Raw genomic sequence first — 21,671 nt, 5'->3', positions numbered from 1 at the left:
AAAAAGGGCAACCAACTGTAGAAAACCAGACCAGCCTAGAAAACACATATGTAGCTAATATAAGACATGCACTGTTATCCCCACTACATTCAATACTCATACCTGCATCCTTCAGAGTCTGGTAGTGAAATCCCAGAATCCCAGTCCACGTCATTCATCAGTGGCCCTAGAAACCAGAAGGAAAGCACATCAGACAAACAGCATGTTGAGACCGATTGGCATGAAGTGGAGGAGGCAATTTGGGTTTCATGAGAAACCTTTCAGACTGTCACCTGAAACACACTAGCAGCATTTTGATATTCAGAAAAACTCGCCCATTTCAAACCCATTGATAACTCATTACATGGAACTGGTAACCTTTCTCTAATAACCTTTTTTCACCGATACGGGCGATATGTGACATGATGAAAATAATGTTAACGTACCACAAGGAGTAAATGATACCAGGGACCTGCATAATGGGCATCATATTTATTTTTATTTATTTTAAAGGTTTTATATAGCGCTGGCTAGACCCGGAGGTATCAGAGAACTTTACATGAGCATCATATCATAGTTACAGGTTACATCGTTACAAAGGTTACACAGTTATTAGAGCATGGCAACATAGTTACTTGTAAGGTCAAGATAAACAATAAGAACAAATATGTAAGGGGAAAAGCAGGCAAGGGGAAAGATTCAGGGGAGGGGAGAAGGAGCTGGGGAAGTAGACAGGTAAAGAATGCGGGAAAGAGGAGGGGAGGGTGAAGGACATCGCATGGAAAGAGGAGGGGAAGGGCGACGGGGACACAAACCGGTAGACGAGTCAAAGCAACGTCCAAAGTCCGGTAAGCTGTGATCCCAGGGGAAGTGGTTACACTTCCCTATCTCTGTTGCGGGAGGCTCCCTTTACGCAGTGAACTCTCTCAGAGGGGTCTCTGAGACACCAAGGCCTACATACTGGATCCTGCCCCAAAAAGGGGAGAGGGAGTGCTTTGGCAAGGGGTGCCATATCATACCTCAGCTGCGAGTGACTCCTTTGGCACAGTAGCCTCTCTCAGCGGGTACGCCGAGACTCCACAGAGTATAAATATTGGATCTTTCCCCAACAAGGGGAGAAGGAGTGCTTAGTCAAAGGGAACAAAGGACAGGGGGCTAGGCAGACTAGCAGGCAAGGTGAAAAATTCAGGGGAGAGTGGATAGAAACTAGGAGCTAGGGAGGTAGACAAAGGGAGAAAGAGTACTAAATTGGAACAAATGTAATTAATGAGTTATTGTATAGCGCTGGCTAGATCAGATGGAATCAGAGTGCTTTACATGAGGGACAATAATGTTGCAAATTACATCAGTTAAAAGTTACATAAGTATCAAGAAAAGAGTTTAAAGAACATAGGGGACAAGGTGAAAGGAGCAGGAAGGGTAAGGGGATCGGGTAAAGGGGTAGGAGGAAGATAGGACGTAGAGACAAGGGGAAAATCTGCCCAAGGTCCGGCTGGGTAGGTGATGGCAGGGAGGGGGACTCCACATCCTCTTTAGCTATATGGTAGCTCCACCGGGCATCAGCCAAATCGCATGGTCTCCATAGCCTGGGGTAAGTTGCGCAGGTTGCAAGTCCTGATGTGTAGGCAGGTTAGGGGATAGGTGCAAGGTCTGGTCAATGTCCAATTGTTGTCCCAGGGAAGTAAAACAACATGTAGGGGACCACTATGGAAGCCATCTTTGGGTCAGGCAGGGGACTGTACTGTACACTGGTACACTGGTGGCCATCCTAAGGTTAGGCATCAGGCAGTTAAAGTCAATATCCAGGACAGCGGCCGCCAGAAAATAACAAATCCAGCATGCACACATCATCACACGCACAGACATGCACAAGCACACACCAATGTGAGCACACTCTCATATGCGCACTGACGCACACAGACAAGCACATATACAGAAACATCCAAGAACACAAGCACACATAAAATCCCATGCTCCAATACAAAAACACCCAAATACATGCACAGACATGCACAAGCACACACAAATGCGCTCACTCTCATATACATGCAGACACGCAGATACTTCAAATAGTAACATCAAATTCGCACTGTAGGGGTTGACACAGCATTCAGAAGCATTTACAGGCAGCACGTGGAATGCTACCAAAAAAGTTAAAACTTGGTTTAAGGTTCCTGGAAGGGCTGTAGTGGTACCGAGGCACTTAATTCTCATTTTCCAAGATTCCAATTCAAATTTTTTATGTTATGTTATATGCACTTGTACAGCGCATGGCTGCCCCAGCAACAGGGCGTCCCACCGCTAAATCTAACAGAAAGCAGACAGGTGAGGAAGCTAAAGGTTGGAGAAAATCCACGTCTTGATCATTTTCCTGAAAGCCCAATGGTCTTGCGTGCTGCGGGCCGCAAGGGGAATAGAATTTCAAAGGGCAGGAGCCCATGCTCTGAACGAGCGCCTCCCTGCTCTAGTCCTGCGCACCCGCGGGATACAGGCCAAATGCAGGTCTGCGGAGCGCAAGGCTCGAGCCGGGACAAACAGCGAGCACAGCTCACTCAGAATTTGCGGACCCTGGCCATACAGAATCTTGTGTGTCGTACACAGAGTCTTAAAGTAGACTCTCTGCTCTACAGCCATCCAGTGGAGCCGGCGAAGAAGGTCAGAGGCATGGCAATTCTTAGGTAGTGCAAAGAGCGTGTCCGATGGCCGCATTCTGTGCCTGTTGAAGTCTTTTGGTCAGAGCTTTATTAATGCCAAGTAGTAACCCGTTATAGTAATCTAGCCAGGACAGCACAGTGGACTGGACAATCATCTGTTGGGTGGGTGCATCAAATAATCCCAAAATGGGTTTTAGGCCGCATAAGAGACCAAAGCAAGTACCCGCCACTGTCTTAGCGTGCCCGTCAAAAAGACTTCAGGATAGCAATGAATGTTGGTTGGAATGTGTACCTACCATGCCACCCACACAGTACGACAAGGCATTTGATAGGGTTGAATGGCCTACTCCTATTTGGAAACTACAGCCAGTGTTCTTGTGTGTTTCCAGATTTCGCTCTGCCCGACTTGGCTTATGATATCCATGCGTATGTATGTGGTTTCTATTCTCAATTCACTTTGGGACAGAAAAACAGAGTGCTGTCTTCTCCCAATTATTATTAACACTGGCTATGGATTCGACGTATTCATGACGGTATAACAGTGTCTCCGTATGAACACAAGCTCCCTTTCCTCAATCAATTCATTAATCTCTGTTTGTTTCAGATTAGACGTTAATTTTAACCCCTTCGATGCTCATGACGGAACGGTTCCGTCATGAGGCACAGTGGAGCTGTGCTGATGACGGAACCGTTCCGTCATGACCACACCCATTATCATTATACTCTAGCACCGGAGGGGAATATGTCTAGCAGCGATGAGGTTAAAGCCATGAATCAAGATGATAACAATGAATGTGAACCTTTCCAATAATGGCACAATAGAAATAAACTGGAGCCCAGATTTATGAAGGGCTTGCGTTGCCCTTGTCTTAAGTAAGATTTATTATGCCATGCAAAGCCACATTGCATGGCATAGTAAATCTGAAACTACGCGAGGCAGGACAAGTTGCTGCTTTGCGTTGCTTTGCATAAGGAAGGCATTCCAAGAGTTGAGCGTGGGTGTTCCCACACATCCACCAGTGTTTTTTAGCAAGATGGCGGCAGAGTAGCAGCGTTTCTACTGAGCTCCGTTCGTCATTACCAGGGGAAAAGCATCTACAAGCACTCTGGACCCGCTTTTGCCTATATCCAGTACGCTTACTAAGCAGAGGAGAGCCTGCATACAGTGAGATCCCCCGATCCCCAGGAGATCTTGCAGGAACGCTCCTCGAAGCCAAACGGGCCGGTGCAGCGAACCGGAGCCAGGACGCAGGGTGCTGTCCGTGCAGAGCTGAGCGAGGGTGCTGGGCTGCCCTGGGTGGTGCCACTGCTGGGAGTCTCCTTGGTGACGATTCACTTTGACGTGGCCGGCCTGCATCATAGTGCTCCTCGGCAGGTGCCGGCGTGGCTGCGCATTGCATTACCTTTAGGGAGGCCAGTGCGGATTGCGGGCGAGTCCGGTGCTGCTTGGGAGGTGGCGGTGGCCCGTGGGCAGTCCCCCCAAACGTGGACGGCGCTTGCGGTACAGATCGGTGTCAAGCCGTTCCCGCCATCCCAATCAGAAGCGTTTTGGGGCCTGCATACGCTCTTTGCTGGCTAACGGGCCTGGTGAAGAAGCTGTACCTCTTCAAAACGGCGGCTGCGCCTGGTGTAACGGCCTGAGTCTGCACCAGCGGTACCGTCTATGGGGGCCCAGCTTGTAGTGCCATGCCCGAGTGAGGGGCTCCGAGGCATGAAGACACACCCCTGGTGAGGCAAGCGGCACATGGCGAGTTGAATGTCTGGAGCGCCGCCTTGGAGGGTGCGGATCGTGGTGGCCGGCCTAGCATTGAGAGAGCCTCTGAGTGCGTGGCAGGCCGTTTATGTGGAGGGCGATACTGAAGGCATTCAGAGGCCTGGGCAAGTGCGGCCCGTAGAGACTGGAAGCAGTGAGGCCTCCTGGTGAGGCAAAAAGCCTGACGTGGCTGCAGTTTGTCGCTGGAGTCTAGGCTCTGACCGAGTTAAAAATCCGATCCAGGGCGAAGTAAGCAGTTCACTCCTGTTGGGCTGCGTGTCAAATACACGGGCTAATTTACAGTGGAGAAGCTTGGTGACACCCTGAAAAACCTCTGGGGGACGGCCCTAGCGTATAAACAGCTACCCAACAGTGTGAGGCCAGTGGTGAGCACAAGAGAGGTGGATCCCTGCTAGGAGACGCCCAACACGGCAGAGAACTAGTGGGAAAGGAGTGTTACCACATAGCTCTGGGAAGCAGACCTGTCTTCGAGCGAGACACATCTGGAGCACTCCCAGATTTCCCCGAAGGCCGGGTTGTGGAAGACGGAGCCTGCAGCTCCCAGCAGTTTTCGGCCACCACGTGGGCGGCGACGTGGGGAAAACGACTCATGAGACAGAGCGGGGATTATACATACTAGGCCGCAGAAGCGCAAGATACAAGAGCAGCGGGGGGTTCACCAGAGATAGTCACATGTCAGGCGGGTATGGTGAGACCCCTGAAGATGACCGCCACCGAGGGAAGAAGGACCCAACGATTAAGGATCTCCCACAGAAGCCTGGGTCCAAAAAGACTGATCAGCAAGGCCCTCCGGGCCCAGACGCAGACATGGCTCCTGGGGGTGGCCAGGTGGACGAGCCCATCAGCCTTGGCTTCCTGGAGCAACTTTTTGGGACCCTCCATGATGACTTTGAAGGCCTGAGAAGGGAGGTTGCTGCGGATATGAAACAGGTCCGAGGGGAGCTGGCGGACATTGGAGAACGAGTGTACTCACTGAAACAAAATGGTGATCCCTGGGAGAAAGAGATCACCCAGCAAACCAGGGAGCTATTGGAGCTCAAAGACCACAACGAGGAGCTGTCTCTCTGACTAGAAGTACTCAAAAATCACTCCCGAAGATACAATATCCGCGCTACGGGGGTTCCACTCCTCGGTCATGGGGGTAAACTGGAGGACTGGGTGATCCGGCTCTTCAAACATGTGGCGCCACTGTTAGCGGAGAAAGAAAGTGTGCTGGATCGCACCCATCATGCCGGAAGACCGGCCCATGACCCGGGACAACCCCAGGATATCCTCACATGCCTTCCAGCATAAGGAGATCATAATGGTGGCCACCAGAGACAGAGCATCCATAGACTACGAAGGCCTCCAGATCGGCATTTATCAGGACTTGTCTCTACTCACCCTCCAGAGACGCAAACTCTAGGCCAGCCACTGCCTTTCTACAGGACAAAGGAATTCGATATCGTTGGGGTCACCCCTTCCATTTGTCCTTCATCTGGGACCGGGAGACTCACTTGGTTCAATCCCTGAAAGAGGCACAGGAAGTGCTGGGCATGGATTTGGCTAATGACGATGATCCGCGGGCTACTGAGGGCGACAGGATTTCAAACCAGGAACAGAAGGGCGAGATCCTCCAAATCCTCAAGACCCCCTGCTACAGAAAGCCAGAAGGAGAAGGAGGAGCTGCTGCGACAGCTCCAACACAGAGAAGGGTCTGTGGACACTCCAGAAGCTGAAGAGTAGAATCCATACACTGCGCTCTTCTTCCAAGAACGCAGGCATGGGTCCGGACCAGGGGCGATGGCAACCGGCTACGGAGAGGGGGACTCCACATCACTGACAAGATGTCGGACCATCAGACACATGGACCCAAGCACGATTGCGCGAGTACTGCTGATTATTTGGCGATCCTTGAGTTCTTGCTTTACCTTTCTTTATTCCTTTTCTTTCCCTCTTGTCTTTCTTATCCTTTTAGCCAGAAGGTAAACAACAGAGTACTAAGCAGGGTGTGGGATGTGGAGGCATGAACCAGGGCGGCATCTTGGGAGCGGTGGGACGGGGCTGGGGTAGGGCTGATGGCCTGGGAGCAGTGTTTTAGGTGGAGGACACCCACTGTTAGTCTGAAGCTCTATTCCCGAACCAATGTCAAAAGTTAAAGTAACCATACTGTGCTTAATGTTAGAGGCCTCAACTCCCCGGTGAAAAGACGGGCGGTGCTCACACTTTTGAAGGAACTGGGTAGCAATATCAGCCTCCAACAAGAAACTCACCTATTGCGAGCCGACTGGAAGCGACTCCGCTCCGGGTGGTTCGACAGACAATTCTTCTCCTCCTCTGGGGATAAGAAGGCAGGGGTAACCCTCTTACTCGCCACTCACTTTTGGGGTTAGGTGGTGGGCACCCAGGTGGAGGTCCCAGGCAGGGTGCTAGCCATTAGGGTAATCCTAGACCCCCACACATAAACTATTGCATCCCTATATGGCCCAAATGAGCGGCAGGAGCAGTTCCTCAGTGATACATTATACGCTATTCTGGCCTCCCCACACAAGGACTTGGTCTTGGAGGGGGATTTTAACATCACATATGACGCGCAGGGAGACCGTTCCGCCCAGCGACAGGGCCATTCTGGGGCGCTCTCAGACTCCATGAGGCAGAGACTGACGGATTTAGGCTTGACAGACAAGTGGAGGCAGTTTAACCCGACAGCTAGGGAATACAAGTGCTTTTCAGCAGCTCACCAAAATACGCTCACATTGACTGGTTTTTGGCATCCCCCAGGGTAACCAGGGATGCTACTGATGTTTCAATAGGGATTGCAACCCTGTTGGATCATTCCCCAATTCGGCTGGAGCTGGCTGTTCGAGGGGGGCCTCAAGGCCACAAGCAGTGGAGACTTAATCATAATTAACTGGGGTATGAGGCGCATCTCAAGGCCATTCGGGAAACAATCACTTAGTACATTGAGATTCACAAAGACCAGGATACCTCGCTTGCCATCCTCTGGGATGCGCTCAAAGCCGTCGTCCGAGGACTGTGCATAGCGATAGCTGTGGGAGTCAATAAAGACAGACAAGGGAAGAGGGGGAAGCTGGAATCCCAGGTCCAGGAGTTAGAGGGGATGCACCGTAGGACAGGGACCATCCAAGTCAGAAGACAGCTCATTGTCTCTAGGAAGAAGATAAAGGTCTTTGATTGTGACAGAGCGGAGCACTCACTCTTACGGTCCAAACAGTGGTACTACACCACCGGCAACAAAGCGGGGAAATTCCTGGCGACCTTGCTGCGAGCCCAGAGAGCCACTCGCAGGATCGGGCAATTAAGGGACCTTCAGGGGGGGATTTTGAGCTCTGACGCTGACTTAGCAGGCCGGTTTGAATCCTTCTACACCAAGCTCTACGGTGCAGAGGATCTGGACCCTGACGCCGCCAGGCAATATATACAGGATGTACTGGTAGCTTCCCTCCCGGCTGCAGAGGGGACAAGCCTCGATGCGGACATTGGCATCAATGAAGTTTTGAAGGCCATCTCCGGCCTCCCCTCACGGAATGCTCCAGGGGAGGATGGGTTTTTGACCAATGTTTATAAGGCTTTCACCCGAAAACTGGCCCCAGTGCTGGCCAGACTTTTTAACTCCTTTAGTGGCATGGGCAGGCTGACTCCGACTGTGACTATGACAGAAGTGGTCGTCATCCCGAAACCCGGGAAAGACCCCATGGACTGTGCCTCCTACCGCCCCATCTTGTAGCTCAACGTCGACATTAAGATTTTGACAAGCATCTTAGCGCACAGAGTGGCGCCCCACATGCAGGGGCTGATAGACCCCGACCAGTCGGGTTTTATTCCAGAATGCAACTGCAGCAATGGGACCCGTCAAATGTGTTATTTACTGAACAAGACCCAATGTACACAGACGCCTACACTCCTCCTCTCGATTGACGCCGAAAAGGCTTTCGACCAAGTGCACTTGCCCTATTTACAACAGACGCTATGCAAATTTGGTGGCCGGCGACCGCTTCTTACAGTGGGTGGACTGCATATATGCGGACCCCCAAGTACGGATTAGAGTGAATGGGGTCACTTCACGACCGTTCAGCATTCGGAGGGGAACGAGGCAGGGGTGTACGCTGTCACCCCTCCTTTTTGCATTAGATATAGAACCTTTTGCAGAAAGAGTCCAACAACACCGGGGGATCTTCGGGATCAAATTGGGAGACAGAGTCCACAAAATCTCATTATATGCCGATGACGTGGTTCTGTTCCTAACCCAACCGGAGCTCTCGCTGGTCGCCCTGATGGAGAAGTTGGAGCTGTTTAGCCTCAAGATTTAAGGTCAATCTCCATAAAACACATGCACTGAGCCTGACCACCCCGCAGGCTGATCAGCTGGCGCCATCGTCGAGATTCCCTTTCAGATGGGCTATGGAAGGCATCCAGTATCTGGGCTTGCAGATGTTCCCTACAGTCTCCAAAATGGCGCAAGTCAACAACACAACCCTACTAGTCGTGATTAGACTGGAGCTCACGAGCTGGAAGAGGTATTCCCTATCCTGGCTTGGCAAATTGGCTGCCGTCAAAATGGCCATGCTCCCACGGATACTGTATATTATGCAGACATTACCGCTTAGTACCCCTCCTAATATGCTACACAAATGCAACATCTCCTCTGCACTTTTATCTGGGGGGGTACGAGACCAAGAATGGCCCATCAGCTGACATACCTTAAACAAGGGGACGGGGGATTGGAAGTCCCATGCCTCGAATGGTACTTCCTGGCTGCCCAGCTCCGCTACATGCTTGAATGGTACAAGCTAGAGTCAGAAAAGCAGTGGTGCTTCATTGACCGTTCGATTGCGGGCATGCACATCTGGAAGGTCCCGTGGCTCCCCTGAAAGCACCGCCCATGCTGGGTCTACATGTCACCGGTCCTGCGGGCCACTGTGGCAGTCTGGGAAAGAGTACAGGTTCCACATGGCATATCCACCCCAATCTCACCTCTGACTCCATTTATCAGCAAACCCGATTTCCCGCCGGCATCCAATGGGAACAGCTTTCTCCCTTGGCAAGAAGCCAACTGTAAACGTATTGGGGATTTGGATGATGTGCATGGGGTAATGGAATTCTCCAGCCTTACAGAGTGCTACAGCATCCCGAAACAAGCGTACTGGCAGTATCTGTCCCTTCGTTATTGGGTCACCCAACCGCAGATGAGCGCGCACGCCAGTTGCAAGCTCACAAAATAAGAGAAATGGTACATCACTAGGACATCGGCCAAACGATTGCGGTCGGACATCTACGCATTTTTAAACATCTTTAGACAGATCGGCAAATCACCCGCGCAGCGTAGATGAGAGGCTGAACTGGAACACGAGTTCTCCCCCAAGGAATGGAGTGATATTGTACTAAGAGCCAGGGCATCAGCAGGTAAAGAGATGTTCTTAAAGATCGCACACTATTGGTACTACACCCCTGAACGGCTACTTAAGTGGAAACCAGGGGGTACAGGGCTTTGCCGGCGTAATTGTGGTCAATCGGACACACTCACCCACATCCTATGGGCATGCCCGAGAATACAGGATTTTTGGGGGGACATTTTCCGGGACACTGACACAATATACCACACGGACCTACCAAAACTCCCCATGTTCACACTTGTAGGACTACCAAATGCTTTGATGTATCCAATGAAATCTGGTAGAGGCAGAGCGATAGCGTTGGCATTGGGGGCAGCCAAACAGGTATTGCTGGCTAAATGGGGCAAGATAGAGGTTCCATCTCACCTGGATTGGCTATATAAGTTGTGGGAACTTCTGGGTGTGGCAAAGATAACTGCAGGCCTTACACACTCCCTCCCCAAGTTCGAGAAAACATGGGGGTCTACCATAGAATTCTTGTCTAATGAATTTACGGAACTCACATGCCCTAAGTACCTCAGAGTGCTCCGCCTCGCTGGCTCCAATCGCCCACGGACATGATCATGACAGTGCACCTTCCACCTCGTTCGCTTACTGACTACTCGCCAAGCTCACATCACACTCGCTTTAGGGAAAGCCTCCGCTACCTTCTCTCTTCTTTCCTACTTTCTTCTTTCTTTCTATTCTTTTTATCTATCAGTTCTAATAAAAGTTCCCCACCGGCCGATGGATGTAGGTGGCGGCTTTTGTTATGCTTGATCTCGCTTTAAAATAAAAAGATTTAAACCATTAAAAAAACGGAATGTGGTAGTGCTCAAACAATGCAGCACAGAATGGTAAGCAGGTGTTTTCTTTCTTTGACATCATGGTATTTTACTTCCAATACAGCTCTTCAGGGTAACTCCTTCATGTTAAGTGGAGCTGTAGGACAATTCAATTAGTAAACTACACAGATATCTCTACCAGCAAGGAAGCCATATGTCAATGGTCACAGAAACCACAAGTTACAAAATCCAAAATAGATTGGGCAAGCACGCAAATACAGCAGCCCAGGCCCCATTACGGATTTAGCCTGTCTGCGTTAACCCTCTTCCTTCCTCCTTTTGTGCAACAGAAACCTGCCTTGTGTAAGCAACCACAAACTAGCAGTATCTTAAGAAAGAAATTCCTTGTGGTAGATTCTACTTGCCTAGAGGGGTATTGGCAATTGGTCTCCACATCCAACAAGGTCTAACAAAACAATAAACTACTACCTACAAATTTACACTATTGGGATGTACCCACAGTCAAAAAAAATACAATAAATGATAATCAGACCCAGTATTTGTGGGGGTGGGGGTAATTAGTGATGCAGGAGAAACCATTATTTTTAGCACACAGTCAGCATGATGCACTGCTTATGACCTCACATAATACATCACTATCGGTGACATGCATCAAGCGTTTGCGAATTCGCAAATGATGCGAATCGCTATTGCACATCAATTGCGAGCGCAATTGGCATTGTAGAAATGCATCAACCAAATATTTGCGAAAATCGCTAAATATTCGCAAATAAAGAAAAAGCGCAAAAAAACTGAGAATACAATTGCGATTCCTTAGTTGCGATTCGCAATTACTGAATCGCAAATAAGGAATCGCAAATGATATGCATAAAAAATCGCAATTTGCGATTTTCACCAAATTCGCATTTTTGCACTTTCAAATTAAGAAGGGACACTACCAGGTGGTAAAAATGAAAATGTAAGCTGAAACACCTGCTAACCAACTGAACAAGCATTTACAATGCAATGGTTTTGCCTTTGTTAAAGTTAGAGCTATTGGCATTGCTCTTGACATTATTTTTATTTATGTTTTTTTTAACATAAATAAATGGCATTGTCATTTACAATGCCACTAGCTTTATCTATCGCAAATGACACAAACATAGAAGAAAGACTACAGTTTTGCATCAACTGAGGGCATTGGACGACTTAGTGTCTGTGTTTTCTATCTATTGGAGCGCTGTCAATGAAGTCAATTTAGAGCAACTTTTGCACACGGTATAAACTCTGGTAATTTAACTGCTTTCTGGTAATTGAACTGCTTTCTGATAAAGGTTGCTAAGTAATTCTACACTGGAACACATGACACCTTTCCTACTTCCGTGCCAGACTAGCTAAAATTAGCCAGGACAAATGGTGAAAAGGTGTGCCTGTCTCAGCAAATCCTGGGAGACACGCCTAGTGTAAAGCTTAAGAAATACACCATATCCTGAAAGACACACACGTAATGCTCTGCCAAATGTGACTAGCACCAGCTTCAATGCTGAAGATCACATGGAGGAAACCTCAAACTTGCAAAACAAGTCATGGTATCCAGAAACCACAGACAAACACCCATACAAAGAGACTGACCGCAGTCTGGAAATCTAGGCCGGAAAACACAGGCCAAGTCAGAAACCACACGAGGCCACAACGGCCGTGCATCAGAGGAGCGTGGGAGAAGTCAATACAATGAATTGTCTTCCTGCACTGCCCAGCACACAGACGTTATGGATACTCCTACCTACACCTTCTAGAAGTAAAACATTGTCACATCTTCAGGAGACTTCAAAAACGTGCTTAGATGTCACCATCCGTAGGCAGCTAGAAGTTAAACGTTGAGATTCAGACTTGTGCTTGAAACAAGTGTGAACTTATACAGCTTGAAGTTCGCTGCAGTGTATAAGTTACAATGCCGACATGCTACAATTTGTGTTGACTAGATTTGTTTACACGCTATTATCTAAGTAGGAATAACTGTCACAAGTAATAAATCTATAGATCAGGGATCTGCGGAGTTGCGTTTTTTTCTAATAAGCTTTGCAAAGTTGTGTGGAAAAATGTGCCACTTCATGAGGTTTTAAGCTTTCCCTGCAGGAAAAGCATGACTCTTGAAACAATTTACATGACAAAAAGTAGACTTGAAGAGAAAAGAAAAATCTGCATTCATTTGCCACTGTGCACAGAAAAATCATGCCAAATGTAAATTTGCTGAGATAAGATTTGCATACGCTTTCCATCTTGGCTGGGTCCGACTAGCTTGCAATTATTACCTCGGGTAGGGAAAATGATCTTAAACTGCGGGTAACATGATCTCACAGTGTGTAACATAACACAGACTCCTGCAAACGTTCGGCGGTGTTAACAAAAACATGTGCACACTCCTATTGCGCGCTTAGACACTTGTGTCCTAGGAGAGACGGTGATCGGTAGAGGAGGAGTGGTGTGGCCGGGGACGAAGGGGGCTGCCAGTGGGCAGAGGCCCGAGAGCCTGCGGTAGTGTTGGGGGTTGCCTTGACTGGGGTCCTGTGCGCTCCCGCTTGGCCCGGTCTGCCCTTCTGTTCGCTCCTTGCCCGCCGCCGCTCCTCTCTCACTCCGACACGAGGCTCAGCGGCAGCTCTGCCATTTTACCGAGAACCGCGGAGCGCGCGGAAACCCGGAGCGGAGCCAGCGCCGGGCGGAGCGGGACCGGCCCGGAGCACAAAGAACAGTCAGAGGGGACTGGGAGCGAGTGGAGAGCGGCAGGTTGGAGAGGCACTTACTGGGAGCGAGTGGAGAGCGGCAGGTTGGAGAGGCACTTCTCCGGTCTCCCCGCGGGCGCCGCCATACTGCAGCTGTCTTCTTCTCCTTCTTCCCCCGGGCTGCGGGGGGCGGGCACTTCCGGCCGGCCGCGCTAGGATTGGCCGGCCGGCCAGTCACGGGGTTAGGAGAGACGCAGAAGTGCCGGCAATGCCGGACCAGACACGGGGGCGTTCCCGGCGTCCCGTGACGTCGGCAAAAGCCAAAGAATGTCGGGAACGCCCCCGTGTCTGGTCCGGCATTGACGGACAGGCCCCTCGTCAATGGCAAGGCTCCGTTTACGGAGCCAGCCAATCAACGACGAGGGCCGAACCAAAGCCACACTACTGTTATCATCAGGTTTTCGCCTGCGCGAAAAAGCTGCGCAGAAAGCGCAGCTTTCGCCAGGCAAAACCTAAAAAGCATAAAACACACCCACACAAGGCCCCAGAGCACAAAATGGCTGGTCTGTACCTGATGGCGAGGAGGATGCGGCTGCTACGTGCTCAACAGAGAAGGAGGCAAATCAATGAACGCATATTCAGAGTGCGCGTAACTTTGCTTGGCCAGCAGGACGACGAAATATACGATAAGTATAGGCTGAATGGACAAATGATAATTGATCTTATCAATGAATTGGCCCTTATTCTCCAACGCCAGACACATAGGACCCAAGCCATCCCAACGCACGTACAAATATTATGTTGCCTACACCTACTGGCATCAGGCAGTTTCCAGGGAGTCATTGCAGTAGCTGGAGGGGTCTCACAAAGTGCATTATCAAGAATCCTGAAAGCGTTCCTTGATGCCACGATCACCCGGATACATGCACATATCAGTTTTCCTACCTCAGCCCATGACCTAGCTAAGACCAAGCAGGAATTCTACCAAATTGCTGGCTTCCCACAAGTAATAGGTTGCATAGATTGCACCCATGTCGCAATATGTCCCCCGGCTACACAGGAATATTTGTATCGAAATAGGAAATGCTACCATTCCCTCAACATTCAGGTGGTGTGTAATGCCAAAACCATCATTACAGACATTGTTGCTCAATTTCCTGGCAGTGCACATGATTCTTTTATCTTCCGGCAAAGTGGCATGCACACCCGACTTGCAAGGGGAGAGTTTGGAGAGGGACATTTGCTAGGTAAATATGTGCTACACAGCATTACAAACTTGTCACAAATGCATATCTGAAACATTTAGTTGACATATCTCCTTTTTTCACATGTAGGCGACAGCGCATACGCCTTGCGCAATTACCTCATGACCCCGTATCTCAATCCTGCAACAGCCGCCCAAAGAAGATACAATGCTGCGCACATCTCAACACGGAATGTCATCGAGAGAACATTTGGCCTACTAAAGAGCAGATACAGGCGCCTACACAAGACAGGAGGAGCTATGAAGTACAACCCGGAGCAATGCTGCAAAATTGTGGCAGCATGTGCCATGCTGCACAACATAGCGATGAAGGGAGGCCTTGAAATTGACCTTTCTGACAGTGACTCTGAGGATGAAAACCAGCCACTCCCTCACCAACGTGCCCAACAAGGATCTGATGCAGCAGAAGGACGCAGACGCAGAATTGAGATCACACAAAATTACTTTTAAGGTGAGTAATGATGACACAAAGACAGTATGGTTTGCAAAGTAATTTTTATGATAGCATTATGTGACCTGGAAACAGAGGCGCACTATAAAAGTGACTTTGGGCACAGTTTTGTTGCCAACAACATTTTCTATCACTAAAAAAATAAAAATACTTGTCAGTCAGTCATGAGGTCACATTGTGAGAAAGGTTCATTCACCATCTCAACATGATTTGTGCATGTAAGCTCAGCGTTTCTTGCCCCGAACTCCGAGACGCCTCTCGGCAGCAGCATCTTCTTGCCCAAGGCTGTGAGTGGATGTGATGGCAACGCGTTTTGACCGTCTAGCCTCATTCACAATTGGCATTGGTGTATTCATCATGCCTGAGGCACCCTCAGTGACTTCATTTGGTGCTGGGATGTTTACATCACTTGTGGGTGCAGTCACCAACTCAACAGCGTTAGTAACTTGCTGTGAACCTGTAGCAACTTCACTGTTATCATTGGCCATTGTGGTCTGCATCATTGACATTCTGCGTGACAACATTGCTGTTGCTGTGGCCAGTGTGTTGTTGGACTCCACTTGCATTTGTAGTTGCTCCATGAGTTGTTGATGCTGTGCATTGTGTGCTTTTTGTCCCTCCAACATTACTCTTGTCATTTCCTGGAGACTAGTGGCAAGCAGAGCTTGGTTACCAGACATTGTGGCTATTTCGCCCTTGATTAGTCTTGTGTTTTTTGCCTGCAGGCGATGTGACCGGAGCATCTGTGCCTCCAAGCCACCCCAAACATCATTCAAGTGTTCCACCTGCTGTGGCCTTCGTGCTCTGCGTTGTCTCCGTGTCAACCTTGCATTGGCTCTACGGTGGAAGGATGAACTACTTGTTGCAGAAGTACTTTGTGGGTTGCTGGCATGAGGTGGTGCTTCAGCCTCATCATCCGTCTGATAGGGGACTAAAGGTGGGACGGGTGTCCTACGTGATTGTGGCACTCGTGATTGGATGCTATTTGAAGGTGTTGTGTTTTCTGCTTCAGAGGCGCTGCTCAGCTGGATGTCCTGGTTATCTTTGTCCCCGGCCTCACCATGTTCTGCATCTGTGAGTTTAAACAGTGCACAACTGAATTAATGTATGCTTATTAGGTTATGTGACTGTTGTGACAAGAATAAACATTTATACTTTGGCACACTTACTACACTTTTGGAATTGGTGTTAATTATATGTGTGTCTGTGACTGTAACTGCTTGACCAAACTACATCTCCCATGATGCACTTGCTATACCATTGACAGTGATGTTGAGGTTTCACTGCTTGCGTGCGCGCTATGCAGAGCTAACATTCACACTGCTGTGATAGGGACAAGGTACACATGCATTCCTCTTACCTTGGGACGTGTGTGCAGCTCCGGAGGTATCCAGATTCGTCACACCAACGACTGCTTCTTTCTGGATTGTGCTCTCAATTAAATCCTCCATGGGAGTGTTGCTGGTGTGTGGTGGTGTCCCTCCTCCAGTTAGTAGTGCAGCCTTCAAGCGGTCTGCGATGGTCGCCTTGGCCCTACTGCGCAAATCATACCACCTTTTTTTCAGTTCGTCGGTGGTACGATGAGTGACCCCGATTGCGTTGACTCTGCTTTGGATCATGAGCCATATTCGCCTTTTCTCCTGCTCAGGCACCTTGAGAGAAGCCTTCCCAAACAGCTTCTCATTGTTCTGTACAACTCCCTCAATCAGGGCTTCAATTTCTGTTTCAGAAAACTTCAGTTTTCTTTTTCTGCCACTTTGTGAGTCCTCAACAGTTTCTGCAGGCTCCATTTTGTTTTAATAATCTGACACACTCCTCTCCTGCTCCCAGTACCAGCTCCTTCCTCTCTCTGTGATCCAGGATTGAAAATGAGGCTCTCAGAGCACACTTCCTGTATTAGAATGAGGCTTGGAGGGCACATTTCCTGGTTCTGACATCATCAATATGCATCAACGCGCGACCTCGCAATTTGCGAATTCGCAAATAGCGATTTCGCAATTTTTTTAGCGATTTTTTGCGATTCCTTATAATATCGCTATTTTTTTGTTGCATTCCGTTTTGCGATTCCTTAATTGCGATTCCTTAATAATCGCTAATAAGGAATCGCAAAACGTTTTGTTGATGCATGTCGGTGTATATCCCTATAGAAGCGCAAACTATACTTAGGTAATTTATGTATAACTCATGAATTTGTGTTTTTTTGGTTGTAAGACATTTTTTATTATTAGAAGACATACTTTATTTTAACCTTTGTTTTTTCAGTGAGTTTCCAAGTTATTTTTTAACATGTAATACTCTTACTACCTTACTTATGTATAACTTGATTTTAACCTTTGTTTTTTCAATAAAAAAACTATATATGTGAGGAAAGGAGTGTATTATATGGTGTGGTTGTGCGACCTCACCCTGTAATACACATACCAACCACTTTTTTGGGGGGCTTAGTTTTATATAGCGTGAACTCGACCCGAAGGTATCAGAGCGCTTTACATGAGAACAAGTTGCGTTTCAGACAGACACATTCATTTTGGTAGGCATGGGGAAATTATGTGATTTGCCCAGCATCATAGGATGTAGAGCGTCTCTGCGAGACTCTGACCCGGTTCCCCAGCTCTGAGGTCGACAACACTAGCCACTAGGCCACATCCTCTCCCCATGGACCTTATTTAGCAAACCTTCAGCTAAACCCAGGGTAGCTGTGGCTCTGAGCAGCAAACGTTCACAAAAGGACACATGTAAAGCATTTAAGCAGCACCAAAACAAGTGAAGAAACCAACAAGGCATCACAGAAATCTGGCGGCAATTTATGAAAATAGACTGTATTTTCATATATTTTTTAGACACCACAAGTAAAAAGATCCCCCGAGGGTTCCAGAGATATATAATTAACAAGGTATAATCAAAGCATTTCACTCAATTGCAGACAAGTAATGGCAAATTCAATCAATTTGACAGAAAGTTGTCACAAAAAAATTTGGGCTCGTTGTAATGCGATTACTTGGAGTCACTTTAGGCGACCAAATCTAGTAGGGAGCCTGTCAGAGCCAGTGGGGTGAAAGGTTGTCAGAAACAGTTACCTCAGAAGGTGGAACTGTCCTCAGTTAGTTCCAGGCACTTTTATCATTTTCAGGGCTTTCCTATTGCAGTGGTCCTGATGCAAAAGATGTGCAAAGGATGCTGTGGATGCAATGGTTTGACGGGGGTCTTGCTGCAACTACTCCTCGGTCCACGAAGGGGGTACGGTGGCCTGGTCACAGAGTCAACGTCCTTTAAAATCCTCTCGGTGCCGGCAGACGTCCAGTTGCCACTGAACTACCAGTCGCCCAGTATCAAGGTCAAGGGCAATTCCTTCCTGGGTCGATAACTTCCCCTCTGGAGGTTCCAGCTGCACTCTGATGACACTCTTGGGTTCAGTGAACTTGGGTACAATTGTTTGCACTGGGTCCTAGTGCCTGGTGCTGTACAGCAGCGGTTGGTGTTGAGTAGTAGACTTTGGGCTGCCAATCTGCCCCAGCAGGCTTCTTCAGTTGATGTGACCCTGTGCTGCGAACAGGAGGCCAGGCAGCTGGCCCATAGAGTGGCTTTGGCTGGGCTCTGGAGATAACTTCTCCTTGAACAGGACACAGCAGACACAATCCCTCTCCTTTTCTAGCCACCAAATGCACCAGGTGCAGTCCACGACGGTGCAGCCTCTCTTTGTTGGTTTCAAGGTGCAGCACGGCAGTTCTTCCTCGGCCCTTCTTCCAGTCCAGTCGAGATCGGGGTGCCCTTTTTATGTTCAGAAAATTCCCTGATTGTGGATGCGGTTGGTAGCCAATGGGCTTCCCAACGTCCTCCTGATGACCACTTTCTGGGAAGTGTGGCATCTGGCTATCCCAGGAAGCACTATTCTGCGCACATCCTAGAGGCAGAACCCCTTTCTTGGTGTCCAGAGCGCCATAGCAGCAACACATATCCACCCCTTCCAATAACATCTCACAGCTTCCTTTTACTGATCCACTTGAATTATTCTACTCTGTTCAAAACACTACAGTAAGTACATGATATCACAAGAGCACAAACAACTCAACTAATCCTTCATGGAAAAGCAAGCACATATTACTAATCTACTACCTATTTACCTGTAACCTTGGGTTCTAAAGTAACTCCCACTGACAGAGTTCCCACCTACCCAATTCTGAGATATCTGCTGCCTCAACGTGCATCTCTAGCATTGGGAGGAACTGCCGTCACAGTGGTTCCTGCCAATGCATTGAAAGTTGGACAGATGGCTCCATCAACATTATGGAGCCGCACAACAAACGTACAATTTTTTTAATTTTCCAAAACAAAAACCAAAAGTGGGATTTTGTTTTGGAAATGAAAAGAAACAATGCCACCCTTGTCTTGGGAGTTTTCTCGCATGACGAGGGAGGAATTTTACAATTTTCACTAACTCTTACTGGTTTTACCTGACGTTGACAGACAGTGTAAACTATCCATGTATTCACCAGCTCTAAATCAGGTGGGGAGACACCTGGACAGACCTCCAATGGCCCTTACTCTGTTGGGCTTTCGGCGTGTTATGTCAGAGATGGAGTAGTCTCCACCTTCGACATAATGAAAGTCCACCCATCTGTAAATGAAGTGGGCGAACCTTCAGTTTAGTGGAGAAGTCACGAAAACCTCTCTGCCAAACTCGAATGCGGCCCCTAAGTCTGTTTTTTGGAGATAAAAATCTATAAGGGGCAAGCCTGTAAGCAGTATCTGACAAAGTCGTTTTGAAATAGGACACGTTTTCTGCGAGATCCTGCTGAAGCTCTGGAGGTCTTGGAAGTCTAAACATTTTCCAACTCCCACCTTTTGAGATTTTCTGGAGCAGTGTCTCTTGGTCCCGGCTAAGGTTCTTAGAGCATGAAGGACTGCACTTAGGGGCCAGGACTCACTCCAGTAGAGTTCACCAGCAGGATCTAATCCAGATGCAGTTGCTACTGGTCAGATGGTCACTTCAAGAACAAGCATTGGCATAGCCATTAGGTCTAGCCATGCAGCACATTATCCTGGGTTCTACAATGTCTTCAGTTAAGAGTCTATTTTATTGTGTAGGAGGTAGCAGTGTATTCCTCATACATTGCGGGGCACTCCCACTTCATGTTGGTCAATGGGCACAGGCTTGCCTGCTTACAGTGTGTTTGTGCACCTCCTACAGAGTTGTTTGTATTCAGTAAGCCTCAGGACTGAAAAATAGAGAATATTCAAAGGAGATACTGCACAACCGATTGTGTTTAGCCTAAGTCGTTTCCTCCTATGTGTTGCCTTGATTAGGAGAAAGAAAAATCAGAAAACTTAAATGTAATGGGCTATTTTACCATGTTATTGACTGTTTGTTAGTTAAAGTGCTGCCTGTCTTATTGTTATGGTGTATATCACTTTTTTAAACAAAACAGATATTTAATTTATTATTTTACTATTGTGTATATCTATTCAGTGTTCTTTATAGAAGAGGGACCGACCAGGATCTAGTTAATCCCAGTCTAGATGATTTTTGCGTACTTTGCACAAATAAGATGTGATGAGATATTTTTACCCACTGCTGCTATTTACTATGTATTATAATGATGTGTTATGATTTTAATGTATTGTATCTTACAAGGTTTTTTAAACCGAATAAAGATTGAAATTGAAATTGAAAAATAGAGCAGGGCGAGCTTTGATGTCAATGTGCAAAATGCACGTGGCATTAGTTCTCCACAACGAACGCAGAAACTGCTGAACTATCTCCCCACCAACAAACACAAGGAAAAATATGTTTTCATTTAAAATAAACTCTACAAAAGGAAAATGTTTCGTAGAAGTGCATCTGATAAAAATAATATATAAAATATAATCTGAGGTCTTGGAAGCCACCACATCTTTTGATGAAAGCTCAGCTGAAAAGACAAACCACTTTAAAAAGAAAATGGCGGGGGGGGGCGTGGCTAGCAGCCGATGATGGCGGCAGCAACCTAGAGAGGCTCCCGTAGAAAGGCGGCTTCCCGCAACAACTAGAGAGGCTCCCGTAGAAAGGCGGCTTCCCGCAACAATCCGCATGCCTATCCGTTCACTAATTGTTCCAGAAGGGGTGTCCTGGGTGCGGCGACCGAACGGCACCCGCAGAAGAAAATTGGGAGCTCTCAGACCCCGGAAACAGGACGAAACTTCATCTTAGTCCTTCACTGGCGAGGGGCCTAGTGACACGAGTGCAGCCGCGGTGTCGAGTTGAGCCCTTGGCCGAGCGGAAGTCAACCCTCCTCGCCACGATCGACCGGAAGTGCCCGCTGACGACAGCACTCGACACCAGCGAATCGCCGAACCGGCGGTCCCCCCCTTCGAACACTTGATCCTCAACGTTGCCTATCCAGTGGCGCTGCGAAGTAGTGCCTCACAACGGCACTCGGCCAAGACCCGTAACTTACTGCGCAACAACCGCCATCTTGCCCTGGCTTGCCGAGGCTGCATCGGGTCCGCTGCTGCCGGCCACACCTCAACATCGACGGCGACCACTGGCCTGTTCCCGAACTGAACCTCTTGAACGGACGCCTCGGCACGATCGGCTACGGACGATCTGCTCACCTCACCATAGAAAGTGTCTCGCCGTAGAGCCAAAATGGCGGGGAAAGGGCCACGGCAAACCGCCGCACAGGCGAAACTCGG

At 48.5% G+C, this 21,671-nt stretch overlaps 1 protein-coding gene across 1 annotated transcript in view; it reads right to left on the bottom strand.

Moving 5' to 3' along the window:
• KIAA1614 (KIAA1614 ortholog) overlaps positions 1-21,671 on the bottom strand; it is a 260,979-nt gene that overhangs the window by 118,956 nt on the left and 120,352 nt on the right. The window contains exon 3 of the mRNA XM_086955481.1: positions 103-166. Coding sequence (XP_086811607.1) covers positions 103-166 — 64 coding nt within the window. The remainder of the gene's footprint in view (positions 1-102; positions 167-21,671) is intronic.

This window comes from Lissotriton vulgaris, chromosome 1_1 (genome assembly GCF_964263255.1).
Source record: "Lissotriton vulgaris chromosome 1_1, aLisVul1.2, whole genome shotgun sequence".
Lineage (NCBI taxonomy): Eukaryota > Metazoa > Chordata > Amphibia > Caudata > Salamandridae > Lissotriton > Lissotriton vulgaris.
The sequence above is the reverse complement of the archived record's forward strand: the minus strand, read 5'-3'. Positions and strand labels throughout refer to the sequence as shown.